Raw genomic sequence first — 21771 nt, forward strand, 5'->3', positions numbered from 1 at the left:
TGTTATTAAAAAACAAGGTTAGATTTGTCCACCTGTCAGATTTTGGACCATAATAACAGGACGTGTGTTTGGATAGAACTCCACAATTCCTTATTATTGTTCATTTATGCGTTTTCTAGAAATTAGAACTGAATTTAAAAATAGTTTTGAAACAAATCTTTGTGCTTAACAAATAAAATTAAATATGTAGGCTAATGGATGTCTTCAGTGGAGTGCATACAACACCGTTTCCTTATCCACGAAAGTAAAGGAGTAAAGTACAAAGTAAAAGTAAAGTAAAGAGAGAGTAAAGAGGCCAAATGGAGGAGACTCGTTCTTTATCCTTGCTCTGCAGATGGTCTATTTAACTGTTTTCTCGCTAGTGAAGCGTTGGGTTTTTACATTTACAAAGTCCGCCATGCAAATAGCAACTGACTTTTAAAAGGAATGGGAGATGAGACTCTGATTGGTTTAATGCATGTTATGCTCAAAACACACCCATAACTCATTAACAGAATAAGCACAACCCTGTTAGACCATGTGCCATGTCTGTTTTTTTTTTTTCAGACCGTTTTTTTTTCATCCTTAAAATAACAAAAGTGGATTCGGACATGCCCTTAATGATTTTGCGCCATGCACTTTAGACTTTGCACACAGACCGCTAAAATAAGTGTGAACCCAGCATAAGACTTCATTAGTAACCACAATGTTGCATTAAGTTAAATAACAATGGAAATGTTTTTATATGCCATTTATCCAACCCAGTCTAATGAAGAAAATACATACCTGTGTATATGCCAATATTTGGCAAAAAAGTTTTAAGCTAATTTTGGGGCATTTTCATAATAAACTGTCTGGGTGAGTGAGGAGAAAAAAACAAGTAGAGTGACTGACTACGGCAGTTTTTTTTATTACTGGAGGGTGGATCATGCTTATATCATGCCAATTTAGAAATGAAATTGCAGATAAGTGGAGCTAAAAGGCTAATGATCACATTTGAAAATAACATAGGACCTTCACTAAACCTTATAAACCCTCTTTTACCTTTACGCTAAAAGAACAAAAAGTATGATAAAAACACAGCTATCTATAATGTTTTCTATGTTGAAAAAGCCTTACATTGATATATTAATTCATTCATTTTCTTTTCTGCTTAGTCCCTTTATTAATCTGGGGTCACCACAGTGAAATGAACCGCAAACTCATCCAGCATCATAGATATATACACTAGATATCGCATACGGACGCTGAGCATGCGCCAAAAGTGCCGCCACATTTGTACAGTGCTCCCAGCACAAATGTCATTCAATCGCACTAGTCAAGACAGTGTGTCACGGGTGTAGTAACGAGCAAACAAAGAAAACAAAGCATAAAGGCAGAACATTTCATAGGTAAGCCCATCACCCATCACTGGGAAAACATATATGTCTGATGCCTTTAAAATGTAAATAATGCAGTATGCCAAATATGGTTTTAGGTGACAACCTAGTATCGTTCCACGAACCTTAATTGCAAATCTTAATTAATTATCTGTAATCATATTTTGAGTCAAAAGAATGAAGTTTTACTGCCTCCAGAGATTAATTTCAGTTGAAAACAACAGCAAACTGTATTTATTAAGTTGTATAAAGAATCATTTTTTCAATGAGCCTGGGTAGCATTTATTTATTTAATTTAAATTAATTGATTTTTAATAATTTATTAATAAATATGTATAAAATGTACATTCATTACTGTGCAATGTGATTATTAATGTCTAACTGTATAAATACATTCATGTCTAATATTGTTTTTAGGTGGTAAAAGCGTACAAATATACCATTAGAAAATGTTATATTAACAATAAATGCATACCATAATACTCAAAACATTGCACAACATTAATAAGGACTTTATTTAAACATTTTAAAGACTGTGCTTTGAATGTGAATGTGAATACATCCATTTTAAAACCATAGAGCGAAAATGTACTAATTCAAAATTGGTGATGGGTCATGACACCATATCTGTAGAACAAGACATTTGGCTGCTATAAAATATTTAAAAATACCTTCCAGTGGCTTATGTAATCTTACATAATTACCTACGCAACCTCCAGATGACCTGCGCAACCATACAACCCTTGAATGAATAAATTATGCCGTCTTCGTCGAGTCTAAAAATGAAATCGAACGCTTTTGGCCGGATGTGGTTCGACTGCAAATTGAATCCATAACTCTAATGAGCAAAGCATCTGCGACTGAATAAGTGACAGACTGCGTGCAGGCCAATGGTTTTATCTAAATTATAGTTTGAGTCACGTCACTCATTCTCATTTCAGCTGACGGCCCACGATGATAGAGGATCTGCAGTTCCTTGAATCACTGTCGCCTCGCTGCTCATATTGCTGGCCTCCATCCAGGCTCATGATAGAAGCTGATAGTGGAAAGGAGAGGTGTGACGACGGAGCACTGCTGCCACTGCATGATGAGATGTGCTGATGTTAATTGTGTCCTGTCACTGCCGCTATAAATCCTGCATCACATCTCTGCTTCCTGAAGACTCGAATGCACCAGGTGTCCTTGAGGTCCAGGTACTGTATGGCACGATACCACATAACGGCTAAAAGTAAAGCTTGAAGAGCTACTTTTTTCATTTTCGAGGCTATATCGAAGCTACGTGGGGGACAATAGCCTGTTTCACAAATACAGCCTGTACTGGTAAATTACCCTGAAGACATCACGTGTCAATAGGAGCTTTTCAAACACACTGCTACATCAGTTTTGGCAGGTAAGTTACTGTTATCATGTTTTGTGTGAACCTAGAACATAATAACAAGAATATATGAGGACAAAAAGTGCTTTGGACCTACCATACAGCTGTGTATAGTGATACTCAATGCTTTATATATATATATATGCTTTATATATATATATATATATATATATATATATATATATATATATATATATATATATATATATATATATATATATATATATATATATATATACTAGCCTATACTCAAGTACATTTTTATCCAGGTATTAAATAAAACTGCCACTTTTTTTTTTTTTAATTCATAATAGCATAAATATAAACATGTTCAAAACTTAAAGGCTAATTTACATATTTTACTATTATAATATAAGTTGTAATAGGAAAAACAAATTAATACGCAATGGTGCAAGTTAAACAAAAATGCACCAACTGCAACAAAATAAGATGTGAGTTTAAAAACATTTGGTATACCGTTAAAGGAGGCACAAATACACATAAATTAGGGACGTTTCATCACCAAAACAAGTGAGTATACCGAGGGTTTGAGTAGGCATACTGAGTATATGTGAGTATAGCAAGGACTACACCACTGATACATTGATACATGTATATATATATATATATATATATATATATATATATATATATATATATATATGAGCAATTCCATGCAAATGTCAACATTGCCATGAAAAAAAGTTTTCACTAAAATAGAAAAACCGTTTCAACACACTTTTTCTTTAAGCATGTATTTCAGAAATACTCAAAAATGTCTCTGACAGTGTTTTCAAACTATTATATTTGATTTACCAAAGTCACACAAGTGGCAATGACACATCTGTCACATCCATAACGAAAAAGTGTCACATCCATAACGACACTTTTTCCTCATAAAAGCAAAAATGTTAAACAAAATAAAATAAATCCACATGAAAAATGACACAATGAACTGTATTGTGGTTGTGTATGGTGAGTTATTACAATACTGATTTCTAATTGGTCAATAGTCGTTGTTTGAATGACCATAAATAGTGAATTTTAATAATTAATTTGCATGATAAGTTTTACATCACACACACACACTGCTGTTAATCTAAAGGGGATAGTACTGAGGGATGGTGGCTTTACAAAGGGGATGCTTTTTGTCATTTTTTTTCCATAAGGTGGATGCCATTTCCTGGCATCCCCCCTTATTTCGAGCACTGCATATTAGTATCTAAACAATACAAAAGTGTACTTTTTGAAAAGTAGTGCCTCAGTGACAGCTCTTATACCTTGATTTCTGATAGATTGGACAGATTAAGTGTCATTAATAGAAACCACACTGAATTATTTGAGTGAGTAAAAGCCTAAATATTGTGCAAAGAAAAGATGATAAAATTCTGAGAAAGATTTTTATAAAGAGCCTCAAATGAATCAGTGCTTGAGCTTGATGAATTAGTTTGCTCAGTCAAGAAAAAATATAAATTGTAAAAAGAATTACCTGATTTACAAACCATCTGGTAAGCCGAGGAAAAGATTTTCTAACACATAACCATTTAAAAAGTGTTTAAAATAGCTGCATGTCTAAACAATATGATTAAAACAATTGTGATGGAACGCAAAATAAGCTTTGTTAGAAAAGCTATACTGGTTTCAAAACAGCTTAGCTACAGCATAAAGTAAAACAGCCCAATCAGAACAAAACACAGACTAATTAATATGGACGCCCCAGCCTGTGTTCGATTGGCCACAATGTTTCCTAGTGAGATTACAACAATGATAATTTTATTTTCCTGTTATTTTTAAGTTTAACTAAGCCTAAGTTTAACTTACTATCTACATGGTACTTTTAATTTGAAAACCTGTGCCCACTGTGGTGCACCATGTCTTTACATTATTTTCTATATGTTGCTAAGCAGACAGATGCTGAATAGCAGTGCCATTGAGCATATATTGTCTACTCATAGAAAATATTGTTTATTATTTTAAAAGACGCGGCATGGTGTGAAGTGTGCTTTAAAAAGCAGTTCTCAGCCAACCATCTGCCATAGTTGTAGACTGGTTGAAAAAAAAAACAACCATCTTCTGCATGTCTGAGTGGTGCAGCATGTCTTTACATTCTTTTCTATAAGTTGCTGAGCAGACAGATGCTGAATAGCAGTGCCATTGAGCATATATTGTCCACTCATAGAAAATATTGTTTATTAACTTTAAAAGACATGGCATGGTGTAAATTGTGCTTAAAAGAGAAGATCTCAGCCAGCCATCTACTATGGTTGTAAACTAGTTAAAAACCCATCTTGAGCATGTCTGAATTCAACTGGATTGCTTTTATAGTGTAAATAATAATGTGGCTGCAAGTGTCTGAAAAGCCACAAAAGACCACCTGTTCTCCAGTTTCTGACCAAACACATGATCAATGCATGTTGCGACAAAGTGTGCCATCCACATCCTTTACATTCAGTTGCTTGTACGCTCACTTGAAAGCCACATAGTGTAACATGGGATTGTTTATTCAATGGTTCTTGAGCGCTCCACTGCAGCAAACAGAGGAACTGAGGAGTTTGACAAAATAAAAGAGAAGGGTCTGAGTAGCTATGCTTCCATTCACATATTTTTTTTTTTTTGCACATTATGTATTATTGCATAAAAAATGCTTAATAGGCACACGTATAGACACAACTGAGAAAGATAAACTTTTTACTGAACAAGAAAAAGTGCACATCAACTATGATGACAAAAACATTTACCAAATAAATTCCAGCATGTGCATCAAAAAAGTCATGTGATTTTGCTTTACCAGATCATGTGATAACAAAAATGGGAGTGATGGGATTGCATTAATGGGAAAACCAATGGGCTGACCACATTTTAAAATGTTGGTAAATGTATTGGTCATTCTAATATCCCTCAGCTAAAGTCAGTCATCAAAAGTGGTTCAGTATTATTACCTTCCAGAACTGTCTTGAGTGGCTGCACTAGCAATTTATCTTCGTCTTTGACTTCTGAGGCACAAGTAATTTCTTATATAAGAAAAAAGGCCCCCATTGGCTTCTCCTACTGCAGCAAATTCCATTTTTCGTTTTGATATTTGGCACCAGTTTAACAGGAAGTGACAAGTTTGTTCTCTTTGAGTCTCATTGGATGGAAATAGTGCATCATTTGCAAATCTTTTATGCTATATTGTGCACACGGAAACAAAGTTAATGAAAAATATCAATAAGATATGATTAAGTGGACACAAATTTGACAAAACACTCATTTGAATATCACATGTACTGTAAGTGCCCAGTAGGGCCATGTGATTTAAGGAAAATATCGAATTGCGATTTTTCGGACAGATATTGCGACTTCGATTAGATTTACAATTTAGTTTTGTAGTCAAACTTTAGCTCAATAATCTGTATCGTAGCTTCTTACAGCTAAAATGCAGTGAGTGTTAACTAAAAAAAGGAAGTGAAAAGATATTAACTTAATTAAACATTTATTCAAATTTATTTTTAAATATTCAGAAATGAAACAAACTTTACCTTTCTGTAACCTTACCTTACCTTTCTGTAAACAAGTTGAATTCAAATTAGGAAGATAGTGTAGCTTATTATAAAAAAATATATATATATAATAATTATACAAACACAGAACACTCAGCACACTAGCATGGCTGAAACAACACTGAAATTGTACTTTGCTGTTGCTTGATACTAGATTGAGTTTCACTGGCAATACTTTCAGTTGGCTTTTTAGTAAGACACTCCTCATATGGTGCCTGTGGTGCTTCTTTAGGTGCTGGATGTAGTATTTCATCATGCTGTGGCAACAATTCTCTGACAGCTCTTACAAATGACCTGTTTTTGTTCAGTGTCTGTGACTTCGAAACCAAAATATTCCCATATTACTGATGTCCTGTCTTTTTTTATATATTAATTAGTCTATTAATGCTTCTGAAGCGGTAAACGCCATCATCCCACTTGTCTGCACTTTCCTGTTTGGTTTTCTAATTATTTTTTATTGTGGGCGTTCCACATGGTTAGGTTGCGCAATTCTGATTGGGCAGAACAAAAGTGTGCTCACTCAGTTGGCTAGTAGGACTGTCACACACAGACGGCAGTCATGCATTTGCTCTGGGCAAGGGAAATTAAATAACACATACAGTTGAAGTCAAAATTATTAGCCCCCCTTTGAATTATTATTATTTTTTTATAGACATAGGAATTGGGGAAAAAAATAAACAGGGGGGCTTAAAATTCAGGGGGGATAATAATTCTGACTTCAACTACATGTATTTCATATCACAGCCTCTTGCGATTAGCTAATTACACAGCCCTAGTGCCCAGCAGGCAAATGATGTCAACATAACGTCAGATTGAAGTTGTACCCCAACGTGAAAATAAAATAAACGTTTTTTTTGGAAATGAAAATCGGGACTTTGCATTTTGCTTACTTTCCAACTCAACCTAAAATCAACCAAATATCAACGTCATTTCACGTCATTATTGGACATCAAAATAACATTGTTCTTAGATGCTGGTGACCTAAATCTAACCTAATATTAACATCTAATATATTATATCATATATATCATATTAACAACTAATAATGCATCTTGGTTTGTCACTTGTAATCTGTTCACGGAAATTGCTTGTTAAAACCAGGGTCTAAGTCAAGTTCTTCACAACACTACCCTACACTTGTACTGTACAATTCAAATGAATGTTTTTTATTAAAATAAACAGGTCACCGCTAATCCCACTGCGCCTCCACTGCTCGTCACACCAGACATTTCTTATCAATAATTTAGACACTCTCTCTCTCTGCATCAATTTAAATTCCTTGAGCATTGCATTATATCTAGAGGGGAAGGTCTTGAGCCAACGAGAAGACAAACACACAGTGAGAGAAAGACGTTCGCAAATAAACATAAGCACTCTCTTTTGCATGGCAGGAAAAACCGAGCAGAGAAGCTGACATCTCTAAGCTTCGCTATCTGCACTAAGCTATGAAGCCAAGTACATAACAGACTAATACGCCGGAGAAAGTCATAAAAAGCACCACACCCAGGGCCTTACAACCATTTGACTCAGCCTGCATCCCGTCGGCTGCATTTGTTGAGTGTGTTAGACATGACAAGTCCTACCAATACAAACCGGCAGCAACTACTCTGCAGTTTAGTAGTAATGCTTTGAACATTTCAAGCCACTTTCTTTTTTCTATTCCCTTCTTTTTTATATATTAAACACAAATCTAAAGGCCGTCTTATCCCTGCTCTGGGCAGTGCTGCAGTTAAAGAAAGAAATGGAAAAATATATTTCTAACCGCCATGCCCCAATAAAACCGTCAGCGCCAAAGCTAATCTGCATGAATATATCACTCTTCAATATTTCAGTCTTGTAAAATAATAAAAGAAAGAAAGGGGGAGGAAATGAGAAAGGATTTAGCACTTATAACTAAAAAGAAGGCTCTCATAAGACCTTGTATTACCCCTAAGAAACTCTGAGCCATCCACATTTGGCTTTGTGGTCAAAACTAATGAAGAAACTTGGTCTAATGACAACAGCAGGTAGATTCCCCGAAGAGTTATTCTTTAAATGACTCTTACATAATAAGACCAATTAAACAGAAATGTAACCTATAGCCTGTAATTGGCACACTGTGGGATCCAGTGGTGCTCTTTTCTAGAAAATCAATGGCTCTGTTCACACAGACTTAACCATTAACAAAAAGTTAACTATCATGACCAAGCCATTAAATGTGACTTCATAATAGTGTTGTGTAGTCGGAAACATTTCCTGGTATTTAATGCACAAGCCCTTAAAGAGCGAGTTCAAAGAAATATCTCCACATCTCTTTCCCTCTTCTCTGCATAAGTTTAGTCACCACCATTTGTTTGTTCAGACAGAAAGATTTGCTTTATTTTTTTCTCATGAACTCACTGACTAAATGTGAACCACAAACAGTCTAAACAAGCTTGTACATTCACTACACTAAATCCCATTGCAGCGTACATAAAGATCATATAAAACTGTGAAAGAAGGCTCGAATAAAATAAAAACAAAACAAGTTCCCAATATTCACCCATATCTTTTGCACACATTTCAAATGAATCCAAATGCTTCAACTGAATCAGTGAATTAGTTTGTTCGCTAAGTCATGTGTGCTTGATGTATATAAAATGAAAAGTCTTAACTTATTCAATGTGTGCACATACTTATTATTAAATAAAATAATAAATACGAAATAAAAGAAATAGCAGTGTGTAGAGCCAGAGTTAATGAGGGGAAAGACTTCCACTTACCTAGAACACCCAGCCTGTAGTTCATGGTGACGACAATGACGTTCCCATAGGCTGCAAGAACACTGGCATCAAACATGTTTCCGGTTCCTTCCATATAAGAGCCACCGTGAATGAACAGCATGACTGGTTTCTTCCTACGGTCTCGTATATCTAAAGAATAGAAACATGAGCAGAAAGAGAATGTTGTGTAAAGTGAGAGCTACAAAAGATATGAGACAACAAGCACACTACAAACATCTTAAAGAACTGAATATGATGGTTGGATCCTTTATTTCAATGCAAAGAACTGCTCAGGTAGCAAAGAATTCTTGCCCAGATTTGGCATAAAGGCATTTATCCGGCACTGGCAAACAGGATGTGGGCCACACATGGCCCGGGTTTGGAAGAAGTGGCACCGTCTTTAAGGCGGCACACAAGACATGGGCCAGATGCCAAATGTAGTATTTGGCCCGGATGTTAAAAAACTGATATGTGGGCCACGTAAGTTTGGCCTATCTTGATCCACATTTAAATGACATTTTAATTATTTCTGATTAAAAAAATATTCTACCAATCAGGTCGCTTCGAGAATTAACTTGGCTGAGACTTGGCCCAGATATGGTCCATGTATAGCCTTTTATGGAAGCCAGACTTGGTCCAGACATGTACCCTAATTCATGGTGGCATCTGAGCTAGGCAAAGGTGATTTTGTGGCCCAGAGCGAGGCCAGGAAAATGTTGCTATGTGGATGGTCTGTTGTTCAGATTTTCACTTGTCTCACTAAAATTGTAAAAGGCCAGGCTAAAAAATTTAAACAAAGGAGTAAAATACAGATATTTGATTTTATTGTTTTGAACCACCTAAGTGGTTCTACACCATTCAAACAGAAGAAAAATATAAAAAAAACATCAAAACAGACCATATGCCTTCAGTGTTTCAATTGGAATATTATCAGGCTATGGGAATACTTTTGTTTGCAACTAAAACAAAAATAACGGCTTTATTCAACAGTTTCTTCAGCTCAGTATCAGTATAAAGTGCACATTCATGACAAGCACTGTGCAGTGACCTATACGGTTTGTTTTGAGGATGTTTTTATTATGTTTGGATGTTTTTTTGGGAGCCTTGTTGTCTGTGGAGGATGAGGGAGCTCATTTGTGTTCCGAAGATGAACAAAGGTCTCAATGGTTTGGAATGACACGAGAGTAAATAATAACATAATTTTCATTTTTAGGTGAACTGAGCCTTTAACTCCGATTTCAGTATGAGAGAAGAAAGTACTAACTTACATAAAGTTAAAGCACAAATAACCCCAATATCACAAATACACAGCTGCAAACAGTGCTTTACATTCCTTACAGGTCTAAAAGTGATTTTATTGCTTGTTTTTGGATTAATCTTAATGATAAAGCAGGCTATTGTCACTATGAGGGATTTATTTTATTTACTTTGACTTTATGCTTAAGCATTTTTATTTTAAAGCTGGATACTACGTTTTAAAGACAGGTATTTTGATGTTATTTGATTAAGCCAACATAAGACCATGTCAAATAAATCTGTGATAATCTGTGTGATTTTCTACCTACTGTTGTATGTACTTTATTTAGTTTATTATTATGTGTGTATGTATGAACATGTATATGTACTGTATGCAGGACTTGACATTAACTTTTTTGATCACCAGCCACTGTGGCTAGTCCATTTCCAACTTTACTAGCCACTCAGCATTTTCACTAGCCACAATTTTGTTGCTGGGAAAATATATTTTATATGCATAAATTTGACTATGACATTACTTGATTTAGATTTTGTTATGTCCGCGTGCCTTATTCATTTTTGTGTGTTGTGTATGAGCTTGCTCAATGTGCATGAGCAAATGGGTTCTCATGCGAAACATGCAAACTCCACACAGAAACGCCAACTGAACCAGCCGAGGCTCGAACCAGCGACCTTCTTGCTGTGAGGCGACAGCACTACCTACTGCGCCACTGCGTCGCCCACACATAAACAGCACATGATAATTAAAGTGTCTACTGTAGCTCTGGACTTGATATTTAAACTGATACATTCTGAAATGCCCATGGAGTTCACAGTATCAGTTGTGGAATGAGCTGCTGTAAACTCTGAATAAATGAACAAAGTGAAACTGTGTCATCCGTAACATCACAACAAAATGCTTAAAGCGGCCTGAATGAAAGTGTTTCTGAGAGAGTGACAGGTGCAGACGTGTGGCACTTTATGTGGGATATGTGTGCAAACTAAATACAGTTGGAGAGTAGTAAACTATTGATATTAATACTATTTCGGTATTGATATGCATCAGAACATCTATATTTTAGGACAAAACTACTTTAGACACCAATAAGCTCTTACTCCTCAAGATGCAACAACACATACACACACTCTCACAGCGAGACAGATGCAGAGGCAGCTGCAATGAAGCGTCGCTATAGTAACTGCCTCAATTTGATTTCCCCATCTACCCAACAGAGGCCATTCCTTCAATGCGACTCACTCCCATTGACTGTTGCCTTGGAGATCTATTACACAGACACACATGCTTTCACTTTTCTAACCCCTCGACACCTTCAATCACCACCTGAATCTCTGTCGATTTTATTAAAGCAGATAACTGATAGTCAGGCACTCCAAGATGCAGCAGGAGCGAGCACACATACGAACACAAATGATTTTAAAGCGTTACTACAGCAGAGCATCAAACAGACGGCCAGTCAGGAAGGATTACCGAAGTATTCATCCATAAAACACACAGAGACTTGTGCTGTCATACATGACTGGACAGATACACAGACGCTGTGACATGCACACACACTTTCTACAGGATTCCAAGTGTCACTCGAGCCAAAAAAAATGTTTTTCAATCAGAATCAAACCAAAAGACCAAAAAGCTCAAAAACTTCAATGAAAAATATTGGTCTGTATCGGTTTTAAGATATAATAATTCATTCATTCATTTTCCTTCAGCTTAGTTCCTTTAATAATCTTGGGTCACCACAGCGAAATGAACCGCCAACTAATGCAGCATACGTTTAATGCAGCGGATGCCCTTCCAGATGCAACCCATCACTGGGAAATATCCATACACTCACATTCACACACATACTGTACACTACGGACAATTTAGCTTACCCAATTCACTTATACCACGTCTTTGGACTTGTGGGGTAAACTGGAGCACCTGGAGGAAACCCACACGAACAAGGGGAGAACATACAAACTCCACACAGAAATGCCAATTGACCCAGCCGAGGATCAAACCAGCGACCTTCTCGCTGTGAGGCGATTGTTCTAGATATAATAATGAATTATTTTTATTTATTTTAACAAAATGATAACTAGAGGCAGGATAATAGACAGAACTAGGGCTGAACGGTACACCGTTTGAGCATCGACATCGCAATGTATCCTCAATAGTCACATTGCTGGATTAGATTATTTATTAAATATTAAAAATATAAAGATATTATTTTTAGAATATTGTATAACATCAAGGCGGTGCAGTGGCTCAGTGGTTAGCACTGCTGGCTCAGAGCAAGAAGGTCGCTGGTTCGCGCCCTGGCTGGGTTAGTTTCTGTGTTTCATTTTTGTATTTGAATACTCTCAGGCTCCACAGAAAACCATAAAGCATTGTTTATTTACTTTTAATTTTGCTCAGCCATATGATTGTAATTTATTGTATTTTATGCAGATGCACTTCATAGAAAAGACTTGATCACCCCAGTCTATCTAAATTATTAACATCTTTTCAAATAGAGCTATTCAGTTATATTCATATTGCAATATATCTCAGCAAAACAAAATATGTCATTGTCAGATTTCTCCAGTACTTCAATTTACAACACCAATCAAAAAAATATATTACTTCAAACTATTAAAAATGTCAATAAAAGTCTCTTTTCCCAACTTTTAAACATCAAAAGTTGGTTACAAAATGCAGTTCAAAAGCATAAATAAATTAAACATCCCATGAATGTCCAAATACTATTTATTTTACAATGTATATAAATATGCATTACTTTAATTATCTTAATAATTACTTTAAACGTGCAGTATGTAAGTTTGACACCCAGTGGTTGAACTAGGTATTGCATTCCTGGATCAAAACACACGCAAGTGCAGGTTGACAGACTGAGGACCAACAGGAACGAGCCTGACCATCGAGACTAAATGCTGATTTAAGGCTGATTTAAGTTGTGTTCTAAATAAAAGCAACGACAAACGATAGAAAAAAAAATATTTGTATATTAAAAGAAGTTTTTATCCTAACCAACACCTGGAATTTATATTTTAGAAATGGCTTTTATTTTTTTTTGCAGATGAACAACAGAAAACTGACAGAGATCACCTCAGGTACACCACACATGCTTTATTCAGTGTTAAATGCTAATAATGTGAGTTTGAATGCCATTTCACATGACGTGTTGCCACACTACTGAAAGCAGCAGCATATAGTTCACCTCAGATGATGAAAATAAAATAAAAGTGAAATTAAACTGAACTTCAGAACTGTGAAATAATGCAAACAAACACATGTCAGTGATTCAGCATGTACGTTTAATAATGTTAAAGAGGTTTTATGTTTTGATTAGATTATAAAAAAAAGATTATATAAACTGCTTATCACTACAAATCTCGTCATGTAGCATGTTTTTAGGACATGGGATTACAATGTAACCTGCTCACCTAATGTTTATGCTTGTAATATTTGCATTATCTGCTAATTAATAACCTTATGTAGAACTCTGTATCTGCATCTCATTTCAGATTCTGCTACTGTCTTCCGGAGGTTGCATTTCGATCGCGGATGCATACTTTGAGAGCCTTTCTGACTGAATAATTGAAATACGTGGTTTTCCAACAAGACAACCCATGGTGCTGAAATATAATTGGCTAAACAGCAATCAGGAAGGTTAAATGACCAAAAAAATTCCTCAAAGTGTTTTGGAACGTAACTCACATTTTCAAAGCAGTATATCTGACTTCAGCATTGTTTTCCAGATAAACAAGAAGGTTCATTTAGCATGTTTCTTAAATATCTGCAAACATATTATGCTATTTTTATGCTTTAGAAGAGTCAAAAACGTACATACGTACACCTTTAAAGCAGGGTGAATTTACCTACTGTGCTTCCAGAAATGATCAGATGTGCTCCAACATTAAGCACATTCAAATCGACACTTAAAACACATCTGTGCCTTTACTAAATGAGCACTGTGCTTTATCCCAAACTCTCAGAAATAAAGGTACCAGAGCTGTCACTGGGGTGGTACCTTTTCAAAAGGTACACGTTTGTACTTAAAGGGTCCATATTGGTACCTCAAAAGTATATATTTGTACGTAAAAATTTTAAGAACACATTTGTACTTTTCAGGTACTAATATGTACCCTTGAGGTATTAATATGGACCATTTAGGTACAAATTTATACCTTTTTAAGGTAGCTTGCGTACCAGTGGCAGCTTGCGTACCTTTATTTCTGAGAGTTTCGGATTAGTGCACAGATTGCACTAATATGTCATTTTTTTTCTTTTTTGGCTCAATTCTCGATTGAACTTTTTATTTTTCAAGTTTAGATCTCTGAACAATTAACTTATTGTTCACTTCAGAGTGGCATTTCTTATTGATTTAAGCAAATTGCAAATGCTTTGGTTCATGGCTGCAAACAGTAAGAACCATTTTCTGTAGTTTGGACAAAAAATAATTGCATATGGCTTGTTTTTTTTATAATTATTTTTTAGGGGTTTTCACCTTTATTAGACAGAACAGTAGAGATAATTGACAGGAAAGTGTGGGGAGCAGAGAGAGGGGAAGGATCGGCATAGGACCTCGAAGCGGGAATCAAACTCGGGTCACTGTGAACACCGGAGTGAATGTGTCGGTGCACTTTCCACTACGCCATTGGCACCGACGCATATGGCTTGTTGATTACAACTCAGTCAATTCTCATTTAAACTGTCAAACTCTTCACAACTTCTCAATCATTTTTCATCAGGTAAGCCATCACACTCAAAACTGTTAAATCAATTATCAAACATTTGTATACGCTCATGTTTGCACCATAAATATCTGATATTGACATTGCTTGTTTCTGCTAAACTGGTAAATCACCTCTAGTTGCAATACGATTTGCTTTATCTACTTATCATATATGGTACCAAATATGCCCACAGCACAATCACTACATTCACAATCCTGAACTGCAGTAGCATGCTTGTGAAAAAGCAATTGGAAGAGGTGTAATCTCTGGCAAGGCCAACAAGAGCAACAGAATGTCCACCTAAAATATATATTTTTTTCATGGATGTTTATTTTGTAGTTTTTTGTGTATTTGTGGTAACATAAGAAATATGAAATATTTAATAGAGTAATTGGGGAAGCAAGATTTGCATGCAATACATTTGTACACAAATAAATGTACTGTATAAATACAAATGTTCATTTATTTATTTATTTTTCTATGTACTATTGACTCCTCTCAGCAAATATCATATTTTTTTAAACCTTAATTTCCATGGTTGACTGTCATGGTAAAAAAACAACTTATCGTTTTTAGCAGTGTGGCTCACACAATGTTTGTTTGTCACTTTATGTTTTGTTGGCCTTGGCCAAATTATTGACACAATAACTAGGTTTTGAAGCATGAATTAAATGTTTTGGGGGAGTAACTACATTTTGCAGACATGCATTGAAGTTCTGAAATTCCAGCAAACAGTTTTGAGATTTGCACTCACAGTTTAGAGAATGTTAGGATTGATTTGAAAATGTGCCAAAGCAATTGAGAAAAACTGTAACACATTTTAATCTGTTTTTAATCATTTTTAATATTTGCTGTTTTTATTTTCTTATACTTGTTTCTTTTATTTCTGTTTATGTAAAGCACTTTGAAATACCATTGTGTATGAAATGTGCTATATAAAAAAACTTGCCTTGCCTAATGACACCCAACTCAGGTTAACTCAGAATTTACTAGTAGTAAATATGACTTTAGAGGCTGTTCATGTCCAATTTTGTCACTAGGAAACTCATATTTACATTAATTCCAACTGCACACAAAGGCGGCATTGTAATTTACCCTCCAAAGGCATTTTTTAAAGCTGCATTTATCGTTTGATGAATGTTAATTCTGGACTCTGCGCATGAACAACGACCCCAGATCAAACTCATTCTAACTCTCAATCAGTGCCGCAGCTCGATAGGCTTCTCATTTCATTTTCCAACCCGTTTTTGCTCTTTTTCCACAGTCTCTCTTTAAACCTTTTAATAGCTTTATTTTAAGTCTCAATGTGTTCTGTCTTATAACCACCAAAACATCCTGTTCTTTTATTTTGCCCCCCGGTGTCCTCGCGTCCTCGCATTCAAACACCGCAAAACACACCGTAAAATGGGCGTACAAAGGGAGGACGAGCAGGTCTGTGAGCACACTGAGAAATGGAGGGATAGAAAGAAAGACACGGAGATTAGATGGGATGAAACTGGGGCCAGTATTGAGGGAAAGCTGAAGAGGGCGTGAAAGAGAACGATCTAAAAAAAAAAATTAAATAAAATAAAAAAACAAAACAAAGGAACAGGCATACTCAGATAGAGAGGCCCACAGGAGCTTGCTGCTCACCTCTGATCCTCTCATGCAGAACGCAGACAATGGCGTGATTAGAAACAAACTTGTGTTTACTGCTCAGCGTGCTCGCATGTGTGTGGGTGAGGGCGCAAACACATACACATTCTGCCATTATGTCCCTGTGATGGTGGGGAGCCTCTATCTCTTGTGTGAACTTAATTAGCTCTGAATCCATTAGACACAGCCACATAGACAATTCCTTCCTCTATTCTCTTGTCACCCGCATCCAATTAAACTGGTGCTAAAACACAATGGCATATTCCTCACTTGAGACAACTCGGCCCGATAGGCCGGCTAGCAAATGCCATCACAGCCAAAGCTTGTAAACTTTGTGTTTACTAAAGCAAATTCAATAAAGTTGTGTTTTTGGAGGATCTAAATGTGAAAATAATCTTTTTTTGTCTGTGGTTTTGTTTGGTTTGGTGCACAAACATGATTGACTAGACTTATTATAGACAGACAGACAGACAGCTGGACTGACTGACATATCGATGGATTGCTAGAATAGTCAAACAGACTGAAAAAGAGACAGAAAAAGAGACAGACAGATGATAGTGAGACAGACACACTGATAAACAGACTGACAGATGACAGACAAAGAGCAAAACAGACAAAAAGACAGATAAAAATAGAAACAGATGTGAGAAAAACAGACAAACATAGACAAAGCAGGACAAACTGATAAAAATACAGACATATGGATGGATAGATGGACAGACAGGCAGCCAGACAGGTGCACTGACAGACAGACAGATGAACGGATTGATAGATGAATAGAGATAGGGGTTTGGCTATATCACCAAATTCTATTTGATGGTATAAGTAACTTTATTTCGCTGGTTTAAGTCCTGGAGTTTGCATGTGGGTTTCCTCCAGGTTCTTTGGTTTCTCCCACAATCCAAAGACATGCGCTTTAGATGAATTAAATAAAATAAATTGGCCATAGTGTATGAGTGTATGAGTGTGGGTGTGTGTGTGTGTGTGTGTGTGTGTGTGTGTGAATATGAGTGTGTATGGATGTTTCCTAGTACAGAAAATATATGAAAATAAATGAATGAATGATTAAAATAATTTCAACTAAAGTTTAACTTCATATTTTTAGTCTGTTGGATTGATGTAATTTGAGATGACTAGAAAAGATAATTTGATTCAATAATAATTAGAGCCAGCTAGATTTTTTGCAGTGTAGATGATAAACAGAATCTCAGGCAGACAGATATCTATCTCTGTGCTGCTAACGTAATGTTCAAATCTTCGTAAGCATTTGCCACATAAACAGCGTAATCTAATCTAAAATTAATATGCTTTACAATTTGATTTGGCTCCATAGATGGTAAAAGACTGCCTTTCCGTCCGGCTTTTACATCACCTAAGATTGTTTCTCGGTTATAAAAGCTGTAATGTTAAATTAAGGCAAAGCTCACTAATATAAAACTCACTGACTTTTACAGCTGTGGAAATGAACTGTGATTTACTTCAGTCTGTGAGTGCCAGCATTACACTGAATGAAAGATGATGGAACATAACGTGATGGACAGAAAGAGAAGACAGGTCTTTTGGTGTGGTGGAGGGGTTTGAAGGAGCCAAAATAGGGCATTTTAGAGACTGACAATCAACACTTATATTACAGGCTGCAGTCGGACGGTCTCTCAGTGTCTCTTACACATGGATCAATATTGTAAAGAGCACTCAGTAGGATAAGACAGAGACCGAGAAAAATACTGCTCTAATGTACATCGAATCTGCAGGAGGGGTTATGAATACTTCAAGCTGTCATGAAATTCATATAGACAACACTCACGCACCAGCATCCACATCAAACAGCCACACGAAAGCCCCTAAAGAAACTTTTAACATCATTTCTTCAACCATTAAACTGCTCTTCTCTATTCATCTATACAAGACATTGACTATGTCAAGCTGCTCATTTAAGCACTGCAGCTGTGTGTGTGTGTGTGTGTGTGTGTGCGTGTGTGTGTGTATGCGTGTGTGCCTGTGATCTCAGTTTCTTTGAATTCAAGACAGAGGAATCTGCAATCACATTTCTAATACTGAAGATGAACAGAGGGGGTCAAAGAGAGATAGAGGGGTGAAACAAAGACCTCACTATCCATTCATCCTCACGACCTCATCATACTTCAACAGGAACAAGAGCACTATTCATCTCATTCATGATCTCCTCCAAATGGACTTATGGACTCTATCACATTCTGCACTTGTTTTTCAGTATTGACTGCATTCTCCCTCCCTCCCTAAAATACTTCAGATATAAATCATTATTTACTCTCTCATGCTTTCATTCATTCATTCATTCATTTATTTATTCATTCATTCAAGACACTGTCACTTTATTTATCATATTTACAAGCTTTTTGCACTATATACTGTTTTGCATTATACTGTAATTTTTGCACTATATCATGTTTTGCATTATACTGTAATTTTTGCACTATATACTGTTTTGCATTATTCTGTAATTTTTGCACTATATCCTGTTTTGCATTATACTTTAATTTTTGCACTATATACTGTTTTGCATTATACTTTAATTTTTGCACTATATACTGTTTTGCATTATACTGTAATTTTTGCACTATATACTGTTTTGCATTATACTTTAATTTTTGCACTATATACTGTTTTGCATTATACTGTAATTTTTGCACTATATACTGTTTTGCATTATACTGTAATTTTTGCACTATATCCTGTTTTGCATTATACTGTAATTTTTTGCACTATATCATGTTTTGCATTATACTGTAATTTTTGCACTATATACTGTTTTGCATTATACTGTCATTTTTGTACTATATACTGTTTTGCATTATACTGTAATTTTTGCACTATATACTGTTTTGCATTATTCTGTAATTTTTGCACTATATCCTGTTTTGCATTATACTTTAATTTTTGCACTATATCCTGTTTTGCATTATACTGTAATTTTTGCACTATATACTGTTTTGCATTATTCTGTAATTTTTGCACTATATCCTGTTTTGCATTATACTTTAATTTTTGCACTATATACTGTTTTGCATTATACTTTAATTTTTGCACTATATACTGTTTTGCATTATACTGTAATTTTTGCACTATATACTGTTTTGCATTATACTTTAATTTTTGCACTATATACTGTTTTGCATTATACTGTAATTTTTGCACTATATACTGTTTTGCATTATACTGTAATTTTTGCACTATATCCTGTTTTGCATTATACTGTAATTTTTTGCACTATATCATGTTTTGCATTATACTGTAATTTTTGCACTATATACTGTTTTGCATTATACTGTCATTTTTGTACTATATACTGTTTTGCATTATACTGTAATTTTTGCACTATATACTGTTTTGCATTATTCTGTAATTTTTGCACTATATCCTGTTTTGCATTATACTGTAATTTTTGCACTATATACTGTTTTGCATTATACTGTCATTTTTGCACTATATACTGTTTTGCATTATACTGTAATTTTTGCACTATATACTGTTTTGCATTATACTGTCATTTTTGCACTATATACTGTTTTTGCACTATTTACTGTTTTGCATTATACTGTAATTTTTGCACTATATCCTGTTTTGCATTATTCTGTAATTTTTGCACTATATACTGTTTTGCATTATACTGTCATTTTTGCACTATATACTGTTTTTGCACTATATACTGTTTTGCATTATACTGTAATTTTTGCACTATATACTGTTTTGCATTATTCTGTAATTTTTACACTATACCCTGTTTTGCATTATACTTTAATTTTTGCACTATATACTGTTTTGCATTATACTGTCATTTTTGCACTATATACTGTTTTGCATTATACTGTAATTTTTGCACTATATCCTGTTTTGCATTATACTGTAATTTTTGCACTATATGCTGTTTTGCATTATACTGTAACTTTTGCACTATATCCTGTTTTGCATTATACTGTAATTTTTGCACTATATACTGTTTTGCATTATTCTGTAATTTTTGCACTATATCCTGTTTTGCATTATACTGTAATTTTTGCACTATATACTGTTTTGCATTATACTGTAATTTTTGCACTATATCCTGTTTTGCATTATACTGTAATTTTTGCACTATATACTGTTTTGCATTATTCTGTAATTTTTGCACTATATCCTGTTTTGCATTATACTGTAATTTTTGCACTATATACTGTTTTGCATTATACTGTAATTTTTGCACTATATCCTGTTTTGCATTATACTGTAATTTTTGCACTATATACTGTTTTGCATTATTCTCTCATTTTTGCACTATATACTGTTTTGCATTATATGTAATTTTTGCACTATATCCTGTTTTGCATTATACTGTAATTTTTTGCACTATATCCTGTTTTGCATTATACTGTAATTTTTGCACTATATACTGTTTTGCATTATACTGTAATTTTTGCACTATATACTGTTTTGCATTATATGTAATTTTTGCACTATATCCTGTTTTGCATTATACTGTAATTATTGCACTATACACTGTTTTGCATTATACTGTAATTTTTGCACTATATACTGTTTTGCATTATATGTAATTTTTGCAATATATCCTGTTTTGCATTATACTGTAATTTTTGCACTATATACGGTTTTGCATTATACTGTAACTTTTGCACTATATACTGTTTTGCATTATACTTTAATTTTTGCACTATATCCTGTTTTGCATTATACTGTAATTATTGCACTATACACTGTTTTGCATTATACTTTAATTTTTGCACTATATACTGTTTTGCATTATACTGTCATTTTTGCACTGTATCCTGTTTTGCATTATACTTTAATTTTTGCACTATATACTGTTTTGCATTATACTGTATTTTTTGCACTATATACTGTTTTGCATTATACTGTAATTTTTGCACTATATCCTGTTTTAAATTGTATTGTAATTTTTGCACTATATCCTGTTTTGCATTATACTGTAATTTTTGCACTATATACTGTTTTCCTTTATACTGTAATTTTTGCACAATATACTGTTTTGCATTATATGTAATTTTTGCACTATATACTGTTTTGAATTATACTGTAATTTTTACACTGTATCCTGTTTTGCATTATACTTCAATTTTTGCACTATATACTGTTTTGCATTATACTGTAATTTT

General features: G+C 34.7%; 1 protein-coding gene across 1 annotated transcript in view; it reads right to left on the reverse strand.

The window, feature by feature from the left end:
* nlgn2a (neuroligin 2a) overlaps nt 1–21771 on the reverse strand; it is a 323599-nt gene that overhangs the window by 97482 nt on the left and 204346 nt on the right. Inside the window, exon 4 of the mRNA XM_056461239.1 lies at nt 9014–9163. Within this exon, the coding sequence (XP_056317214.1) occupies nt 9014–9163 (150 nt within the window). The remainder of the gene's footprint in view (nt 1–9013; nt 9164–21771) is intronic.

The sequence above is a fragment of the Danio aesculapii genome, chromosome 7 (assembly GCF_903798145.1).
Source record: "Danio aesculapii chromosome 7, fDanAes4.1, whole genome shotgun sequence".
Taxonomy (NCBI): Eukaryota; Metazoa; Chordata; class Actinopteri; order Cypriniformes; family Danionidae; genus Danio; species Danio aesculapii.